At 39.8% G+C, this 19,845-nt stretch overlaps 1 protein-coding gene across 1 annotated transcript in view; it reads right to left on the bottom strand.

Moving 5' to 3' along the window:
• Window positions 1-5,199: 5,199 nt before the first annotated feature.
• The window catches only part of DNAJC13 (DnaJ heat shock protein family (Hsp40) member C13), a 155,669-nt gene continuing 141,023 nt past the window's right edge, over window positions 5,200-19,845 (bottom strand). Inside the window, exons 52-56 of the mRNA XM_040232721.1 lie at window positions 19,411-19,590; window positions 18,877-19,017; window positions 17,151-17,294; window positions 11,527-11,626; window positions 5,200-6,066 (exon numbers count right to left, since the gene is read on the bottom strand). Coding sequence (XP_040088655.1) covers window positions 5,960-6,066; window positions 11,527-11,626; window positions 17,151-17,294; window positions 18,877-19,017; window positions 19,411-19,590 — 672 coding nt within the window. The 3' untranslated portion in view covers window positions 5,200-5,959. The remainder of the gene's footprint in view (window positions 6,067-11,526; window positions 11,627-17,150; window positions 17,295-18,876; window positions 19,018-19,410; window positions 19,591-19,845) is intronic.

Below are 19,845 nucleotides of genomic sequence, written 5' to 3'. Positions count from 1 at the left end.
AGCCATGAAATTAAAAGACGCTTACTCCTTGGAAGAAAAGTTATGACCAACCTAGATAGCATATTCAAAAGTAGAGACATTACTTTGCTGACTAAGGTCCGTCTAGTCAAGGCTATGGTTTTTCCTGTGGTCATGTATGGATGTGAGAGTTGGACTGTGAAGAAGGATGAGCACCGAAGAATTGATGCTTTTGAACTGTGGTGTTGGAGAAGACTCTTGAGAGTCCCTTGGACTGCAAGGAGATCCAACCAGTCCATTCTGAAGGAGATCAGCCCTGGGATTTCTTTGGAAGGAATGATGATGAAGCTGAAACTCCAGTACTTTGGCCACCTCATGAGAAGAGTTGATTCATTGGAAAAGACTGTGATGCTGGGAGGGATTGGGGGCAGGAGGAGAAGGGGACGACCGAGGATGAGATGGCTGGATGGCATCACGGACTCGATGGACGTGAGTCTGAGTGAACTCCGGGAGATGGTGATGGACAGGGAGGCCTGGCGTGCTGAGATTCATGGGGTCACAAAGAGTCAGACACGACTGAGTGACTGAACTGAACTGAACTGAGGGCTACACCCTCATGACCGAATCTAACCCTAATCACTTGCTAAAGACTATTTCCAAATACACTGGGGCTTTGGGATTCAACATGAGTTTGTAGGGGTGAGGAACAAACATTCAGTTCATAACAATGGCTTCTCAGAAGTCTTCTTCCCTCTCTTCATAAAAACAGCCTGAGTACACCTGATGGTAAAACTACCCCATACTGTAACAGGAGTTCAGTCACTTAAAAATACAAACGATTTAATAATTAAGTCATTAGACAGAAAGCTAACTCATTCAACTCCTTGTAACCACTATTTTTTAATCTCATGTTAAGGGAACTGAAACTTTGTGTCAAATCTATTTTGCAGGTACTCTTTGTATGTCCCATTTGGTTTTAAAAACTTTGAATGGGTTGCCCAGATTTTAAAGTCCAACTTCACACTGAAATCGGGATTTGATTCAGCACCTTGTGACTGCTCTGCCCTCAGGTGGGCTCAGTGGAGCCGAGCAGAGGCTGCTCTCTGATCAGCACGACTGCCATCCCTCCGTACCCACCCACTGGACCTTTGCAGGCCAAGGTTTTTCTGGTCTTTTCATATAGGAATGCAAATAAGAGGCTGGTTGCTGTTGTCCAGGCAGCCCTGCCTGCTAGATGTCAGTTTCCCAAGAAATTCAGGATTCTCTAGCTTTTTCTAATCCACGGACTACAAACTGAATTCTACATTTACAATGAGACTTGTTTGACTGTATAAACAGTCTATGTTTTAGTTTTAGGACAGAATTCTTCGTTCAACTTGGTTGTCAGGCATGCTTCTCAATTTGGAAGTGAATTTTAAGTCATTCTTGCTTCTTGGACCTTATCTATTGGTAAACAGGCAGCAGATCAAGAGAAAAGATGTTTCAGTTTGTAGGAAACAGATGGTCTTGCTGACCAAAGATTATGGGATCTCTGATTCTTCAGCCAAGATAATGACTTTTTAGTTGGCAATTATATAGCAACATAACTACTTAAAAAAAAAAAATACAAATCCCTTTAGGTTGATCTAAAGGTCCTTGAGATTTGTTTTACCCTCTTCCTGATCCCAAGAATGAAAACAATGAGAAGAACTGCTACTGAAACAGCAGCTCAACAATATCACTTGGGTCAGGCCTCACATTTACCAACCTTTTCTCACAGCAGTATTTAATTCTCACAGCAGTATTTAATCCTCACAACAGCCCTGGGAAGGATGGGTTAAGTTTTCAGTTCAGTTCAGTTCAGTCGCTCAGTCGTGTCCGACTCTTTGCGACCCCATGAATTGCAGCACGCCAGGCCTCCCTGTCCATCACCATCTCCCAGAGTTCATTCAGACTCACGTCCATCGAGTCCGTGATGCCATCCAGCCATCTCATCCTCGGTCGTCCCTTTCTCTTCCTGCCCCCAATCCCTCCCAGCATCACAGTCTTTTCCAATGAATCAACTCTTCTCATGAGGTGGCCAAAGTACTGGAGTTTCAGCTTCATCATCATTCCTTCCAAAGAAATCTCAGGTTTGATCTCCTTCAGAATGGACTGGTTGGATCTCCTTGCAGTCCAAGGACTCTCAAGAATCTTCTCCAACACCACACTTCAAAAGCATCAATTCTTCGGCGCTCAGCCTTCTTCACAGTCCAACTCTCACATCCATACATGACCACAGGAAAAACCATAGCCTTGACTAGACAGACCTTAGTCGGCAAAGTAATATCTCTGCTTTTGAATATGCTATCTAGGTTGGTCATAACTTTTCTTCCAAGGAGTAAGCGTCTTTTAATTTCATGGCTGCAGAGATTTCATCTGCAGTGATTTTGGAGCCCCCCAAAAGAAAGTCTGACACTGTTTCCACTGTTTCCCCGTCTATTTTCCGTGAAGTGATGGGACCGGATGCCATGATCTTCGTTTTCTGAATGTTGAGCTTTTTCGCTCTTTCACTTTCATCAAGAGGGTTTTTAGCTCCTCTTCACTTTCTGCCATAAGGGTGGTGTCATCTGCATATCTGGGTTAAGGATGATCAGCGTTATTTTATAGATAAGGGAATTAAGCCCAAGGAAGTCTTTGCATTCATTGCTTACAGCCCCCGGCCACTAAATGGGAAGTTTATGCCATTATAGGAGGGGGCTTCCAAGGTGGCGCTCACTAGTGGTAAAGAATCCGCCTGCCAGTGCAGCAGATGTAACAGACACGGGTTCAATCCCTGGGTCGGGAAGATGACCTCGAGGAGGGCATGGCTACCGACTTTCTTGCCTGGGAAATCCAACGGACAGGGGAGCCTGGTGGGCTACAGTCCACGGGGTCACAAAAGTCAGACATGACTGAAGCACCTTAACACACATGCATTCCTAAAAACGTAAGCACGAAGTTAAATTCCTTGTCAATGGGATGCCAGAAACAGACTCAGGTTATCTGTAATATTTTCTGCAAATTGCTCTTCCCCAAATCCAGATAAAGTTTAGGCATTTAGATACATTTCATCACATAATGGACAACTTATGCATCAGGAAAAGGACTGTAGAATTTCCCAGCTGAAAAGGATTCTTGAGCTGACTATCTAGTGACAATCCTCACTCGGGCTTACAGGTGACATCCAAGAGTGGTCTTCTGCCCATTTCAGGGTTCGTCCCCTGCATTGCTCCTGAGATGGGCTGTGTGTTATTAGTGTCCTTCAGCTTTGCCACTTCTCACCACCCTCCCCCTCAACAAACACACCAAACTGATCACAGCCCATTTTATTTAAAAGCACAGCTCTCATTTGTGAATCACATTGAGGCCTGCTGTGACGCTATTGCCTCAGCTTGGCACTCAGGACCCGGCCGAAGCGGCTCCTCCCTGGATCTCAGGATAGGTTCTCTCTTTGGATCCCTATATGCTACCCACACCATAATATCCTACCCCTCCAGATGTTCTATACTTACTTTCCTGTTACCTGGCTCATGCTGTCTTACTTTTTCCTCTCAGGGCAAATCTCCCCATGCATAAACCTCAGATAAAACCTCTACCCCCAAAGAGAATAGAGGACAAGGCTGAACTGCATCAGAAGTGTCTGATCAGCAATTTCCAACTGTGGGAAAATGAACAAGCTAGATGTTCCTGGGGACTTCAACAGACAAGTGATGGGGAAAAGGGATGGAAGGGTAGCCAGATTAACAGACTCGAAGAAATTTTAAAAAGAAAAATAGCAAGACCACTCTGGTGTCCAGGGATGTACACACCGGGTGATGAACTAATGAACACAAGGAAGTGTCAGACAAGTGGTCACTTTTGGAGGGAGGGGAGATGATTCTGATTGGGGAACACGATGGGGCTACTGGAAAGGCTGGCAAAGTTCTTCACCTGGCTGGGAGGTCAAAGGTGATTTGCCTTATAATAATAATTGATTAAACTAATTTTTTCAGTAAGACTTTCTGTATCTGTTTAAGTTTACAATAAAAATGTTTAAAAATGGGGACTTCCCTGGTGGTTTTCACACTCCCAATACAAGGGGCCCAGGTTTGATCCCTGGTTGGGGAACTAAGATCCTACATACCTCACAGTATGGCCAAAAAAAACATAACAAAACAGTTTAAAAATGAAAAACAAGCAACTTACTCTTCCTAGTCACATATACCTATTTGATATTATATGGTTACCTCCAGATAGTGGCTCAGAATAGTGTCAAGTAAAAGTAAGTTTTGATTTCCTACTCTGTTACTTACTAATAATGTGACTTTCAGTAAGTTTGCCTCTGAGCAGTGTTGCCTCTCTGAGCTTCTATTCTTCACCTGGAAAATGGGAATTATATCAGCAATATAGCTAATGTCAAATGAGATTTGCTCTGAGGATTAAATGAAGTTATGCATGTACAACACTTTATAAAATGTTTGGCATAATGTTTAATAAAGATGAGCTGTTATTGATATTCAAACATCAACCACATATTTATTTAAATTGATCTTTAAATATTATAATTATCCACAATATCCATGTTCCTTTAGTATTTAAAGGAAATATATTGTGCTGAGTTATGCTCTCCTAAAACACCTACTCAAAACCAGTTGTTCGAATCTCTCAATGAACATATTTTTATGACAAACTACTGCCTTTTAGAAACAAATCCTAGTTATATGTTAAAATATTTACATGGGTTTATTACTCCATAATCTTTAAATTAAGAAATAATAAATCTGATGTAAAATTTTCAATCAGCAAGTTATGATAGGAATTAAGTGTCTACTCCTGCTCTTCTTGCACACCAACCCTGTAATAAACTTGGTTCTTATATGTATTTTACATGTTTATATTTTTCTTTGTAGTTTGTGATCACATAAGATGACCTGAATGCTGAAATCTTTATTTGAAACCTCCTCTCCCTCTTTAATCTCTTAAAAATATTGTAATTAATGTGTCACACATATTAAACTATATTTATTAACAGTTTGACCCCTCCTTGAATACTGTGTGAAAAATAAATGATATGCTGTGCCTGGAAATATAGATGTGCTGAAATATTAATGAAGGGATTTAAGAATGATCAGGTATGTCAATGTAGCTGTCTATATGAGATACTGGAAATGTGAGGCAAAGTCTGTGTTTACTACCACTACTAAATCTATCTTATAAATAAAAATATAAAGTCTTTAAAGGGAAAAATTAAACTAGAATGGATATCATTAACAAAGCAGTCAATTCCCTTTATTTTTAAAATTTTATGTACACATATGAATGATCTGTATAATGTACATTCAATATAGAAAGCTTTATATATTTGATAATGTATAGAACATTTCACAATTACACTAATCTCTTACATAACATCTTGACATCTGTTTTTAAATTTTTTTGCACAAGCTCCTTTTTCATTCAATTTGGTAAAGCCAGTTATATATATCAACGTGTACTGTGAGCTCTCAGGAGGTTAAATGATCGAGGAGAGGATACCAGTGAACAGCTGCAAGGATAAAACCTAGAAGTGTTCAACAATGGGAGAACAGCCAGGCAGACTTGAGGCAGGAGAGGGAGATGCCCTTCTGCGGGCTGAGTGACTTTGATTTCCCAATCTCTGTAGACTGCAGTTCAACCCCACAGTCACACTAATTCAAAAAAACATTATAAAAACTAGGAAGAAAGCTTTGTCTTTTTGATTCACAGTCTTGTAAACAGATATAAAGGAACAAAATGTGCTTACATACATCAAGAAAAAAAATTCTTGTGTATCCACTTAGGTTGATCCACAGAGTGCTTTCTTACAACGTGATACAATTAGAATCACTGACTTTTTTCCTAAATAAAAATATATTTATAGAAAAAGGAATAACACTGTCATGAAACCAGGAGAAAGGCAGTTAAGAGTTTTCTTCAATGGATCAGCTGGAGGAATGTGGACAGGGCACTGGCCTTTCAGCATTTATTGTCTCTCATGAAAGTTTCACGTCTGATAGCCAAGGTCACCTGCCTCATGGTCTACAGGAGGCGGCAAGTTGGACATGACTGATGAGGATGTCCCTGCAGTAAGGTAGCCAGCAACTCCAGGTCCTGCAAGAGAAAAAAAGGAAAACCTTCTAAAGAGCAGTCATGTGAGAACATGGACCTTTATGAAAATGTGAGAACCAGGTCAAGCATCCCATCACAAGGACCTGATGCAATCTATTAGGATTATCTAAGCATACAACGAAATCTTAACAAACACCTGCAACACCATTTTCATGGTTTGCCTTTACTATATGACAAAGTTAAAAATCATTTCAAAATTTATGCTAGACAGTAACACTGGTGAGGAAACATGGAAAATTTTTCCCTTCTCACATCTGGGAAGTTCATTAAAAAAAATATCTTGGGCACTGAAGGATACAGCTAATGTCAAATGAGAAAAAAAAAATAGGAAATAAACTCTGTACTTGAGTTAGCTCATTCAAAAGTCATACTTGATGAAATTCACAACAAAAACACTTCCATCTATACTTAAGTTAAGCCTATTTTCATTTGGTGAAAACAAAAAAGCTGCTGTAACAAATAACACCAAATGAACAAGGGTCTCTGAGAAAGATAAGGCAAACTCTGGACACCTAGTCATAGGTCAAAACATGAATGCTATGGAAAAGGTATTTTAGTTTTATATGTCTTGACTCTTAAGTCTCTAGTGCATAAAAATGCCATTATCCCAGCATTTATCAAGATGTGTCCTATGAGCATATAATGGCTCTAGCCTTCTAGTTTAACTTAAAACACTGCAGGGACATTTAATTACACCTCAGAATCATTGCACAACTGTACAAAGTATTTGTAAAAGACACTATACTATAGCATAATACTACATATTGAGCAATATTTTTAGCTGAAATCATAGGAAACAAAGCAAACAGCTAGGGAACATTGAAGGGTTAGGACTAGAAAGGCAGAGGAAGTGGCATGCATTTAGCAAAATGGTTCTCTACCTGCTTCAGAGAGCTACACAGAAGTTAGCAAGCTGCCTGGCAGAGCGGATCTAAAGTCCGCTCCTGAGGTGAAGGGGGCTGCTGCCAGTGAGAAGGGAAGGAGAGACACCTGAGGGGAAAAAAGAAATATAAGCAGCAAGGGAAGTTGTAAGGAAGTGCAAACAGCAGAGCAGGTTGAAAGGCTAAGGTGTAATAGGGACTGAAGTAGGACAAAAGGGAACAATATAGATTCATCTTTTTTTTTTTTTTAACCTCTTGAGGATTTGAAGAAAGCAGACACTGTAGCATGTGGTTACACGCAGCCAGAGACAACTCAGCCTGCATGAACTGCCACGTGCCACCTGGAATGCCCAGGCACCTGGAACTTTGAACTTAGAAAACTTAAGGATTTTCTGCTTTTTAAGGCATGATGGGCTTACATCTATCAACCCCTGCTGTCAATTAATCAGGACACCAGGCCTTACATAGACTGCTCAGGAGAGACGGTAGGGAGGACAGGAGATACACCCCCTTGACAGGCAGAGATACACCCCATTGACAGGCAGTTCAGAGCAGTGCCACACCATTATATTACTTCCTGCCAATGTTCCACTCTGGACTCTAGGCAGCAGCAAGATTGCTAGGGAATAAACCCTTAAGAATAACCCCCTGAACACTACAGATTGGTATAGTCCCTGAGCACTTCTGATTGTGGGCTCAACTTTGCTCACATCAAATGAATTGATTATGAGACCAAATCACGAGTGTTACACATAGAAAATGGACCAAGGACGTAGTTCTCAGACTACATGCTGAAGCACTCGGGCAAAATTCTGGGACACCACTGAATATTTTAAATCTGGAGACACAGTGACATCTGTTGGATACCGTACGACTACTCTCAAGTTTTTTGAATGTAACTAATTAATAAAATTAATTACTATTTCTTTTGGTCTAGGGATAAAAGAAAAAAAATCACTAAGCTATGAAAGCACTGTGAACTGATAAAGTTTGCGAACCTCTGGGCTAAAATATAAACTGTGGACAATGGACCCTGAAGGATTATCCAGGGGTGATCAAATTCTAGTGCCACCATTTGCCTCTTTAGGAAAGACAGGTCAATTCCTGGTATTTCTTTAAATGAAGTCTGAGATGCTCTCTCCCTCACATCTCTGGCCTCTTCCAGACATGTCTGGTTTCTAGGGGCAGGAAGCTACAGTCTGCTAGGATAGAGCAGTGTTTTCTCCAGAGACATGTGGGAGCAAAGAGTAGGGCCTGCCAGAAATGGGGTACACGGCACACCGTGTAAGGCTGCTGGACTTAAGAGGGAAGAGAAAAGATAAAAATCAGCAAAGAATCCCACAGAATGGAATTGGCTACCATAGTAGAGTAGTGAAAGGACCGTGGGCTTTGGTGAAAATGAACATGGGATTTTCAGTGGGGAAAATTGAAAAAAAAAAAAAAAAAAGGAAGCCCTGCCTTAGCAGCAGTGTCCTACTATAAACTGACACTGACCTTAGGAAATCTTTCCTAACATGGCTCCCATTGTGTAGTCTTGGACATATATAAAGACAAAAACAAAAGGCAATAAAAAACCCAATTGTGCAAAGATCTAATAAACTAGTTTGATGAGAGGCCCAAGAAACACTCCCTCTCTCCCTCTGATGACCTTAGGAAGCCAAGTTAACTATCCTACCTGCCTCTAATTAAGTAGAATAATTAAGTATGCAGTACAAAGTTCTTCATCCAATTCCAGCTCCTAAGAGCATCTTTGCCTTGGCCTGTTTCTCTTCCTTTCCCTGTTTTTTCTTTCTCCATTGATTTCCTAGGTGAGGAAATTTGAGGATTTTCACTGCTGAAATGCTTGTCAGCACCAAGCTCTTCTAGAACCTAAGAAATGGTTAAGTAACCCAGGGCCCTGAACAGTGAGCAGATACAGCTAATCCACACCACGGGTAAAGTTCCCGTGGCACTTTTGATGAACCTTTATCATAAGACATAACAATATGCCAGGCTAGGGAGTCAGTCCCGTCTCAATTTACCAACACTGAGTAATCTGGCCTAGAATATTTTAATTTTTATTCCAAACTCTGAGCATGTGACTGAATGACATTTCCTCAGCAGCCAGGAAGAAAATCATAAATGTATTTTTGGTTAGTCCAATCTTATTTTGAAATAGTAATTAACTTTATCTCCATCTCCTAAATAAGTCCACATATCAGAAGAAAGGGCTGGCGATGACTTGTGTTCTCATAGTACCTTATTTTATTTGCAAACTGATTAGAGAGGGGCTTGGTACAATCTGAATCTTCTCAACACTGAAGGCAGGATGGAGTAAATTTAAAATTCCAATTCAATACAACATTGTATACACTCCATGGAGATTCACATAATGAGCTCTTATCATTATAAGTAGTACTTGCCCCTTTTAACAATGACACGCAACACATCAACAGAAAAGTTCAAACACAAAAATAATTGGTAACCCAAGCAATAAATAAACATCAGTTCAACTGGCAGTACTTTCACAACAAAGGAACATACCAGCTTGATGATGCACTATGAACCGGACAGTCTGGGGGCCAACACAGCTCAGAACTAGTCCAGATTGTCCTGTGTTGACTGATGTGACTGCAGGCTTCAGCAATGACATTCATAATAGACACAGTAACCCAAGGCCCTTTCCAGGGTGGGATTTATACCACCCTTCACTTTGATGGCTTTATTAGAATTTCTGCCTCTTGAGCTGGACCAAGGATGTGAAAAAATTCACAAACCGAAGCCTTTTCTCCGCTGCTAACCTTCACTCTCTACAGCTCATCAAAGCTGCTTCCCACAACTCATTCAGAAGCCACAACAAGGATCCCAGTAAAAAGAAAGGCAGGACAGAGATCTTTTTAATCCCTGAACTTTTTCTATAATATTAGGAAATCCGGGTGGGGCTGAGGACCCAAATGATTTTGAAAGAAACTCTAGGTCTCTAAAGATAAATCCCTCTCTCTTGTGTATTCTAACCACAGACCACTTGACCCACAGCTGTTAGTACATCAAGGACCACCTGCAGTCTTTTATTCCATCCAGTAAGGTCAATGGATGTGGAGGTCACTCAAGGACAAAAGAATCAGATGATGCCTTCCTAGGGATGCTTATAACCTACATATCTCCCTATTCTTCAAGGTCAAATTTTAAGTAAGTTTACTCTGAGCTAGAAAAAAATAAGGCAGATTTTTCAATCATACAATTTTTACATACAAAAAAGGTGGCATTGTGTAAACTTTCTGGGTAGAATTTAAAGAGGTAAAGTTCTTGGTGTGTCTATGAGATCATACTCCTACTTAGAAGCTACAGCTTGAAAGATCTGGAAGAGACTAAGACCATATTCTAGGTATCTCTCTCCATAGTCAACATAGGGCAGGTGATGGGAAAGTGAGAAGGGAGACCTATGGTACTCTACTCTTATGTACACACATGGCTGGCAGTCACAGCACCCCATGTTTGTAAACTCTATAGCTCTGATTATAAATTTTAGTGGATTAATATTAAAGAGGTCACAGTGGAGAAAAAAGCAGTAATGTCACAATCAATTCTAAAATTAAAACCATGCAAACTTTCTCCACAGTCCCTATTTTGGATTATTCAAGATTTAGTCTTCAGGATTTATAAATTTCTATACTAGTGATGAGGATTATTAAAACAATCACACTGGTATGAGAAATACTGGGTGGTAATTTTTTCTCTTAATTTACTTACATCATCTTTGGTTAGAGGAGGTTGTAGGGCTGACATTTTAAAAAATACACTATAATTTCAGGCAATGGCAAGAACTACTTAATATTCCTAAGGTTAATTTCAAAATAAAACTTTAATACCGAAGACTATATTTCATTTTTCAGCATTTAGTAGTTTAATGCTATGACCTTCTTTTTAAACAGAAGCTTTTAAACAGGAGCCAATATGAAAATGAGTATTTCAGAATTATTATGTTAAAATTAAGTGTGCCAAATGGACAAATATCTGGAGCTTCTTTTGACCCCCAGGCAGCAAAATATCCTTTCCTTCATGGCACCCATATATTTCCTCCCATGAGAATACAAGCCTTAAATATTTTAAAAAATTACAGATTAATCACTGGTAACTTAGAAGAAAAAATATTTGACATGTGAGTGTGCATAGGTAGAACTTCAATCTATTAATCTGCCAGAATGGAATGATGCTATCATGTTTCTGATACTGATAATTCTGAGTAAATACTTCTCCAATCTTTATGTGCATGTTCAAGATAAACATTTTAATACAGCCATACCCAAAATATTAAGTATGACATCCTGGATCAGCTGGGTTAAAAACTGATCAGGGTCCGCTTTGCAGTCAGCATACATTCAACACCACAACAGTCCGTATGTGGTCTGGGCTAGAATCAGGGGTCCACTGCATGTCCATGACATCTCCAAGATGGGCAGTTATAGTAGGAATCTAGGAAAACTGTCTAAATGCTGTTTTCAGTCTAGACAGGGCAAAAGGAAGGTCCATATGGCTACTGCCATATGTCTTAGGAAAGAGAATTGGGTGTGCTTTGGTTTACCTGTGAGGTATCCTGCTGTTTGTGACTCAGAAATAAACAAATCATGTTTCTGATCTTTGAAGGCACTCCAGACTGAAGAACGAGACAGGATTTCATTCACCTAGGGAAGTAAAACAAACTCTTTGAACATAAACAAACTGGATGTTGATTAAAAAAAGCAAACTTCCAAGACAAACCAAAGAGGCCAACTCAGGAAAGGGGCAAAGATGAACCGAGACCTCACATTCATCAAACACTCTACACCAGGCAGATCTCATTAAACCAGACCCAAAGAAATGCCTCAGTCTTCCCTCTAAACTTGGACTCGACTATTCAGACTTATTGGTTTGTATGTAATTTGGGCAGTAAGATATTCATGTGATAGTAACAACTGGCTAACTGTGGTGTCAGCTCATGAAGTATTTCTGAGGAAGCGATCTGGGGACAAAATATTGCAAAATTCAAGCTAAAACTTAAAGCACTCTTTCAAACTATGGATGTGACCTGTTAGAAGGAATCAGTGAACTAAAATAGACAGGACTGGGTGAATTTAATTCATATGACCATTATATCTACTACTGTGGGCAAGAATACCCTAGAAGAAATCCTCAGAGTCAACAAAGAGTCTGAAATGCAGTACTTGGGTGCAATTTCAACAACAGAACCTGATCCTGGTTCGTTTCCAAGGCAAAATATTTAACATCACAGTAATCTAAATCTATGTTCCAACTGCTGATGCCAAAGAAGCTGAAACTGAGTGGTTCTATGAAGACCTAGAATACTTCCTAGAACTACTAATAATACCCCCCAAAAGATGTCCTTTTCATCATAAGGGATTCGAATGCAAAAGTAGGAAGTCAAGAGATACCTGGAATAACAGGCAAGTTTGGCCTTGGGGTACAAAATGAAGTAGGGCAAAGGCTAACAGTTTTGTTAAGAGAAGATGCTGGTCACAGCAAACATGCTTTTCCAATAACCCAAGAGATGACTCTACACATGGACATCACTAGATGGTCAATACCAAAATCAGAATGATTATGTTCTTTGCAACCAAGGATGGAGATCCTCTATACAGTCAGTCAAAACAAGACCTAGAAGTCACTATGGTTGAAAGTATCAGATACTTATTGCAAAATTCAGGCTGAAATTGAGGAAAACCACTAGGCCATTCAGGATGCCCGAAGAACTATGAATGGAAGTTCATAACATTGTACAGGAGGCAGGGACCAAAACCATACCAAAGAGAAAGAAATCCAAGAAGGCAAAATGGTTGTTGGATGAAGCCTCACAAGTAGCTGAGGAAAGGAGAGAAGTGAAAGGCAAAGGAGGAAGGGAAAGATATGCACAACTGAATGCAGAGTTCCAGAGAATAGCAACAAGAGATAAGAAGGCCTTCTTCAATGAACAATGCAAAGATTAGAGGGGAAAAAATAGAATGGGGAAGCCTAGAGATTTCTTCAAGAAAACCGGAGATATCAAGGGAATATTTCATGCAAGGACGGGCACAATAAAAGACAGAAACAGTAAGGATCTAACAGAAGCAGAAGAGATTAAGAAGAGGTGGCAAGAATACATAGGAGAACTACACGAAAAAAGGTCTTGATGACCCGTATAAGCATGATGGTATGGTCACTCACCTAGAGCCAGACATCCAGAAGCATGAAGTCAAGTGGGCCTTAGGAAGCATTACTATGAACAAAGCTAATGGAGGTGACTGAATTCCAGCTGAGTTATTTAAAATCCTAAAGGTTGATATTGTTTTAAAGTGTTTTAAAGTGCTGAACTCAGTATGTCTGCAAATTTGGAAAACTCAGCCATGGCCACAGGGATGGAAAAGGTCAGTTTTCATTCTAATCCCAAAGAAGGGCAACGCCAAAGAATGTTCAAACTACTGTACAACTGCACTCATTTCACATGCTAGCAAGGTAATGCTCAAAATCCTTCAAGCTAGGGTTCAGCAGTATGTGAACCAAGAATTTCCAGATGTGTAAACTGGATTTAGAAAAGGCAGAGGTATCAGAGATCAATGTGCCAACATCCACTGGATCATAAAAAAAGCAAGAGAATTCCAAAAAATTCACTTCTGCTTCACTGACTACAAGAAAGTCTTTTGACTATGTAGATCATACTGTATAGCTCAAACAAACTGGAAAATTCTTAAGAGATGGGGGTAACAGATCACCACTCCTGTCTCCTGAGAAACCTGTATATGGGTCAAGAAGCAACAGTTAGAACCAGACATGGAACAACTGACTGGTTCCAAATTGGGAAAGGAGTATGTGAAGTCTGTATATTGTCACCCTGGTTATTTAACTTATATGCAAAGTACATCATGCGAAATGCCAGGCTGGATGAATCACAAGCTGGAATCAAAATTGTTGGGAGAAATATCAACAACCTCAGATATGCAGATGATACCACTCTAACGGCAGAAAACAAAGTGGAACTAAAGAGCCTCTCAATGAGTGAAAAAGCTGGCTTGAAACTAACCACTCAGAAAACAAAGATCATGGCATCCAGTCCTATCACTTCATGGCAAATAGAAGGGGAAAAAGTGGAAGCAGTGACAGATTTAGGCTCCAAAATCACTACAGATGGTGATTACAAATATGAAATTAAAAGACGCTTGCTCCTTGAAAGAAAAACTATGATAAACCTAGACAGCATATTAAAAAGCAGGGACATTATTTTGCCGATAAAGGTCCATCTAGTCAAAGCTATGGTTTTTCCAGTAGTCATGTATGGATGTGAGAGCTGTATCATGAAGAAGGCAGAGCGCTAAAGAACTGATGCTTTTGAACTGTGGTGCTGGAGAAGATTCTAGAGAGTTGCTTGGACACAGGGAGATCAAACCAGTCAATCTTAAAGGAAACCAACCCTGAATATTTATTAGAAGGACTGATACTGAAGCGCCAATACTTTCGCCACCTGATGTAAAGAGCCGACTCACTGGAAAAGACTCTGATGCTGGGAGAGACCGAGGGCAGGAGGAGAGGGGGTACGGGGCAACAAAGGATGAGATGGTTGGACGGCATCATTGACTCAATGGATGTGAGTCTGACCAAACACCAGGAAATAGTGCAGGACAGAGAAAACACGGTGTGCTGCAGTCCACACGGCTGCAGACTCGGACCCGACTTAGTGACTGAACAACAATGAACAATCTAGAAAGCATCAGTCTATCACATATAAAATGCGCAGGATAGACGACTTGTGTGTACATGTATACTAAGAGGCAAGACATGTTTCTTTCTGGGAAAAAGATTAAAAAAAAAAAACTTAGGAAATTCCAACGTAGAGGGTATCTTTCACATATCAAGGTTCAGATCAAATATTTATGGAGCACCCAAATCATGGGTTCCACAGTGGACACAAAGATGAGAAAGACATTCTCTGTCCCTGAAGTGCCTACAGTCTAGGAAAGGAGATAGATGGTGCCAGATAACATAATGGGAAGCATTAAAGTAGAGATACACATGGGGACCATGAGAGTCCAAAAGACTCTTTGTCTTTTGGAGCAAAGCAGTGGTGAAAGTGATTTGTTGTGAATGTGCTGAAGGTCCTACTTTGGAAACTACTGTAATTCTTTCCTTCCCTTGTGAGTGGAAGGTGGTTATCAAGAGTTGCTGCGTTAATTCTCATCAACAGGAATCCAGTGGCAAGTTGAGGGGAGCATGACTGGGGGCACATGGTACACAGGAATGCCTCTGCTTGGCATTCAGAACACCCACAGGTAAGTTTAATAAACATATAGTTAATGACTGCAATAGCACATGCCATCTCTGTTCTTTATTTTCACCTCAAACAGCTCAAACACCCCAAACAGCTCAAAATAAGTCTGCTAGAAGGGAAAATGGCATAACTTCTTTAGTTGGAACATACAAACACAGTGGATTCACTAAAGGAAAGCTTTAAGTCAGTTTAAACCTACAGAAGAACATTAGTAAATAGAAACAGTCCAAATACCTATGAATGGATAAATGGGTAAACATGGCATATACATACAATGGAACATTATTCAGCCTTAAAAAGGAATTAAGTGTTGAAACACACTGTAACACAGTTGAACCCTGAAAACATGCTAAGAGACAGAAGCCAGATACAGGTCACATACTGCATGATTCCACTTAGGTGAAATGTCCAGAATTCCTAGAAAATAAGAGTGGTGACTGCCAGAAGCTGAAGGAAAGAAATGGGAAATAACTACTTAATTACTATTTTGGGGAACTAGGTAGGTGGCGGTTATGTAACTTTTTTTCGGCTCTGCTCATATTCACTGCTGCACGTGGGCTTTCTCTAGTTGTAGAGCAGCAGCTACCCTCTAGTTGTGGTGTGCATGCTTCTCTTGTGCACAGGTTTCACCTTGTACTCTAGGGTGCGGGGGTCTCAGCAGTTGTGGCGCATCCCGAGCCATGTGGGATTCTCCACATGTAGGATCAGGGATCAAAGCTGCAACCTCTGCATTTGCAGGTGGATTTTTAACCACTGGACCACCAGGGAAGCCCCACAACATTGTTAATGTACTGAGGATCAGTGAATTTTTCAGTTTAAAAGGGTTAATTTTACATTATGTGAATTTCACTTCAATTAAAAAAAAAAAAGCATTACTAAATGGACTATATAATAATATTGAATGAGGAACTCCTCAGAAGCAATATTAAGAATAAAACCAATGAGGAAAATAAAATTATTGAACTGGTTTGAACGAGGCATGCACATGTAGCTGAAACAATTGTAGAGTGGAGTGTTACTTGCTCAGCTATGTCTGACTCTTTGCCATGCCATGGACTGTAGTCCCCCAGGCTCGTTTAAGTTCATGGAATTCTCCAGGTAAGAATACTGGAGGGGTAGCCATCCCCTTCTCCAGGGGATCTTCCTGACCCAGGGACTGAAACTGGGTCTCCTGAATTGCAGGTGGATTCTTCACTGTCTGAGCCACCAGGGAAGCCCAGCTGATATAAATTAATACACACCTAAGTTACAACAAAAGAGGCTTTGTTGGGCTCATAGCCAACACTTTGTAAGTGCTAATGAAGGAGATGAAACTAAAATGATATTCTGTATCTTTTTAAAGGTATTAAGGTAGAGTCAGTCAAAGTGGTTATCACTATTCCACAATATCTTCTAGAATTGAAAGTTAATCTTAATCAGCACTAAATTTTCAACATTCTTCTACGCTTAAGAATGTGCAACACACTATCACTATCCAGAGAAAGACTCCTCCTGGTGACTATTTGTTGTTCAGTTGCTAAGTTGTGTCAGACTCTTTTGCAACCCCATGGACTGTAGCCTGCCAGGATCCTCTGTCCATGGGATTTCTCAGATAAGAAAATTGAAGTGGGGAGCCATTTTCTTCTCCAGGGGATCTTCCTGACCCAGGGATCAAACCCACATCTCCTGCCCTGGCAGAAGGATTCTTTACCACTGAGCTACCAGGGAAGCCCCATTTGAGTATATGGTTTGTGTTTATGAGGTAGCTATGCTAGTCCATTTGTGATCTTGGGATCTGTTCCAGTTATGGTCAACAAGCACATCTTTAAGTAGAACCTGAGCTGAGGTGCATGGATCACCAATGGTCAAGACCCCTGGTTTCGAAAATGCCTTGTCATAATTAACAGATAAAAGTTACCTCTGTGGAGACTCACCTGTTCTCCATGCTGCAGGCTTCTAGTCATTGCCTTGAGAGCTTTAACAATCTGAGCCTTTGTGGCTGCTGGGCTGTCCAGATTTTCAAGGCCAATGCCTTCAAGTAATTTTAAAAGGTATGGGACCAAATCTACTTTCAGGGCCTAGAAGAAAATATTTAAGTATGTATGTGTGCATATACACACACACAAGCTTTAAAAAAACATGCAAGCCATCCACTGAGGAAATAATTTCACTCCCAGGACCCTACCTGGAAGAGGACACTCCAATTTAATTCCAGAGACAGAATTTGGGGGTAGGGGTTGGTATCTAATGATAACGACATTTTTATTTAATGAGATCTTATTCTCTTCCATCAACTATTCTAAATGTTATATACTGACTATTTTACTTAATCCCCCTAAATTAAATGATGAAGGCACAATTATTATTGATGGAAAAATCAACACATGAAGGCCTTAACAGTCACGGAGCTAGGTGGCAATGGACTCTGTATCTAGACCTATGAAGAACAGAACCTGAGCTTATAGCCAGTATACTGGTCTTCCTCTTCTAATGACATATACTGATGTGAAACAATATTTGAAGAGTATTAATTTTTTTCACATTCTCCTAAAACATCAACCTTTACAGTCACCATACATTTTCTACCAGCCTAATAAAAGCTAAGTAATACTCTGGTACCACACAATTTTCAATGCCCACTCTGAAATTCAAAAAGAAGAGGTGAAAAAGCAACTAACATTTAGTAAGTGTTCCTTTTTTTACAGATATTATTCTCAGAACAACCTTGTGAGAAGCCATAGCTTTAATTTACAGACGAGGAATCAGTACTGTTAAGGCTAAATAACATGCCTGAGGTCACAGAGCCATCAAGTGGCAGAACCAGCTCATGTTCTTTCTAATACAACAACCCGCCTAGTCAGTTATAAGTCTGAACCTCAGAGCATCTAATTATCTCCTTGAAATGTACCCAGTACTTCTAACTTGCATGAATGAGGAACAGGGATGGAAGTAGGGGTGGGTGGAGAGAGATGATCTGAGAGGAAAAAGGGCTGGAAAATAGGAGAGCCAGATAATAAGGATGTAGGGCCTTGTATTTAGGTTAAGGATGTCAGATGTAACTTTGTCATCTGGCAGATAATGGGAAACCACTGAAGAATTTTTAAGTGCAGAATGACTTATATTTTAAAGAGTTATATTTTAGAAGGGTAACTTTTTCAATGATTTTTAAATTGATTGTATGTTTTTTGTTCCCTTGATGTCTGCTACTACTTTACACTGGAATCCATCAAGTCTTCTTTTCATTAGCCTTCTTTTATATTCTCTTTGAAAAGGACTATAAAAACCTTGGTGTGCTTTTCAGACGTGACTTAAACAAAGGAATGAATAAACAAGAATGAATCTTTCAAAAAGGATAAACCAAAATTTTATAAAGCTAGTTAAGGATAAATGCTTAGTAAACAATAAAAATTTAAAATTCAAACATCACGAAAGTACTTTGACACTGGAAAGATTTTTGGTAGCTGGCCCATCTTTTCTGTGTGTATATATACATGTTTCATCTGGTATGTGTATCTGTATAAAATATAAAATTGTACATGCACCAGCTCACAAGTTACCTCTCTGCCAAGTCAGGGAAGCCAAAATCAGTGCTAAATAAGTGAAAATCTATTTGTTTGGTATGTTGCTTTCCCTAAAATAGGAATCTAGGAAGTTATTTACCTGTGCTACTAATTCACTCTGCTCCTTCTGAAACATTCTATTAATTGCTTCACAGGCTAGACCAATGGTATCTGGTCGTTTTTTCATTCCATTTATCAGTGGGCCAATGGTCTCCAAAGATGCCATGGTTCGAACACAGAGCTAAGAAAAGAGGTTACTTGTAGAAAGCAGTAATTTATGTAACACAATAAATACCACAATAATATACGAAAACCTACATTCAGTTCAAGTTTTGTTTGGCCATGCTGTGAGGCATGTGGGATCTTAGTTTCCCAACCAGGGATCAAACCCATACATCCTGCAGTAGAACCGTGGACCTTTTACCTCTGGACTGCCAGGAAAGTCCCATCTGTTCAAGTTTAATAATGAACTGAATCAAATTCAGTCTCCTATTAATCATATCATTTAAACCAGTTTAAGAACCATTACAATATCATGCAGTTGGGATTTATTCTAAAATGTACATGAGTCAGGAAGAGGGAGTACAGATAAATTCTACAGTTATCAGCTACCACATGGATTCATCATCAATACCTCATTTTCAGACAGGGCATGAATAACTCGAATGGCGCTCTTAGGAATGGCGTTGTTCCTATGATTCATCGCCTGGATAATTTTGGGAAGGTGGCCCAGTGGTGGAACCTGATCAGCCAGCTGAGGCTGTGCACTGAAGAGACATACTGTTGCTGTTGTCAAAGTTTCCAGAGTCTCTCCCTGGAGAGTATAGAACAAACGAACAAGCAACCTATAAAAAACTGATGAAGTCTTAAATGTCCCTGGTAATTATTTTGTGTTCAAAACAGATTCTAACTGCTGGCACTTGAAAACTGATTCATAAATCCTAAAAGAACAACAAACATCTGCATCTTGATAAAAGCGTGAGTTTAAAGGAGTCTACGAAAGTGATATCTGAATCTACACAGGTTTTCTCTGGGCATTTCTATTTTTACATCTCATTTCTACTGCAGA

Source organism: Oryx dammah, unplaced genomic scaffold (assembly GCF_014754425.2).
Source record: "Oryx dammah isolate SB20612 unplaced genomic scaffold, SCBI_Odam_1.1 HiC_scaffold_2, whole genome shotgun sequence".
NCBI lineage: Eukaryota > Metazoa > Chordata > Mammalia > Artiodactyla > Bovidae > Oryx > Oryx dammah.
This window is presented reverse-complemented; position numbering and strand designations above follow the sequence as displayed.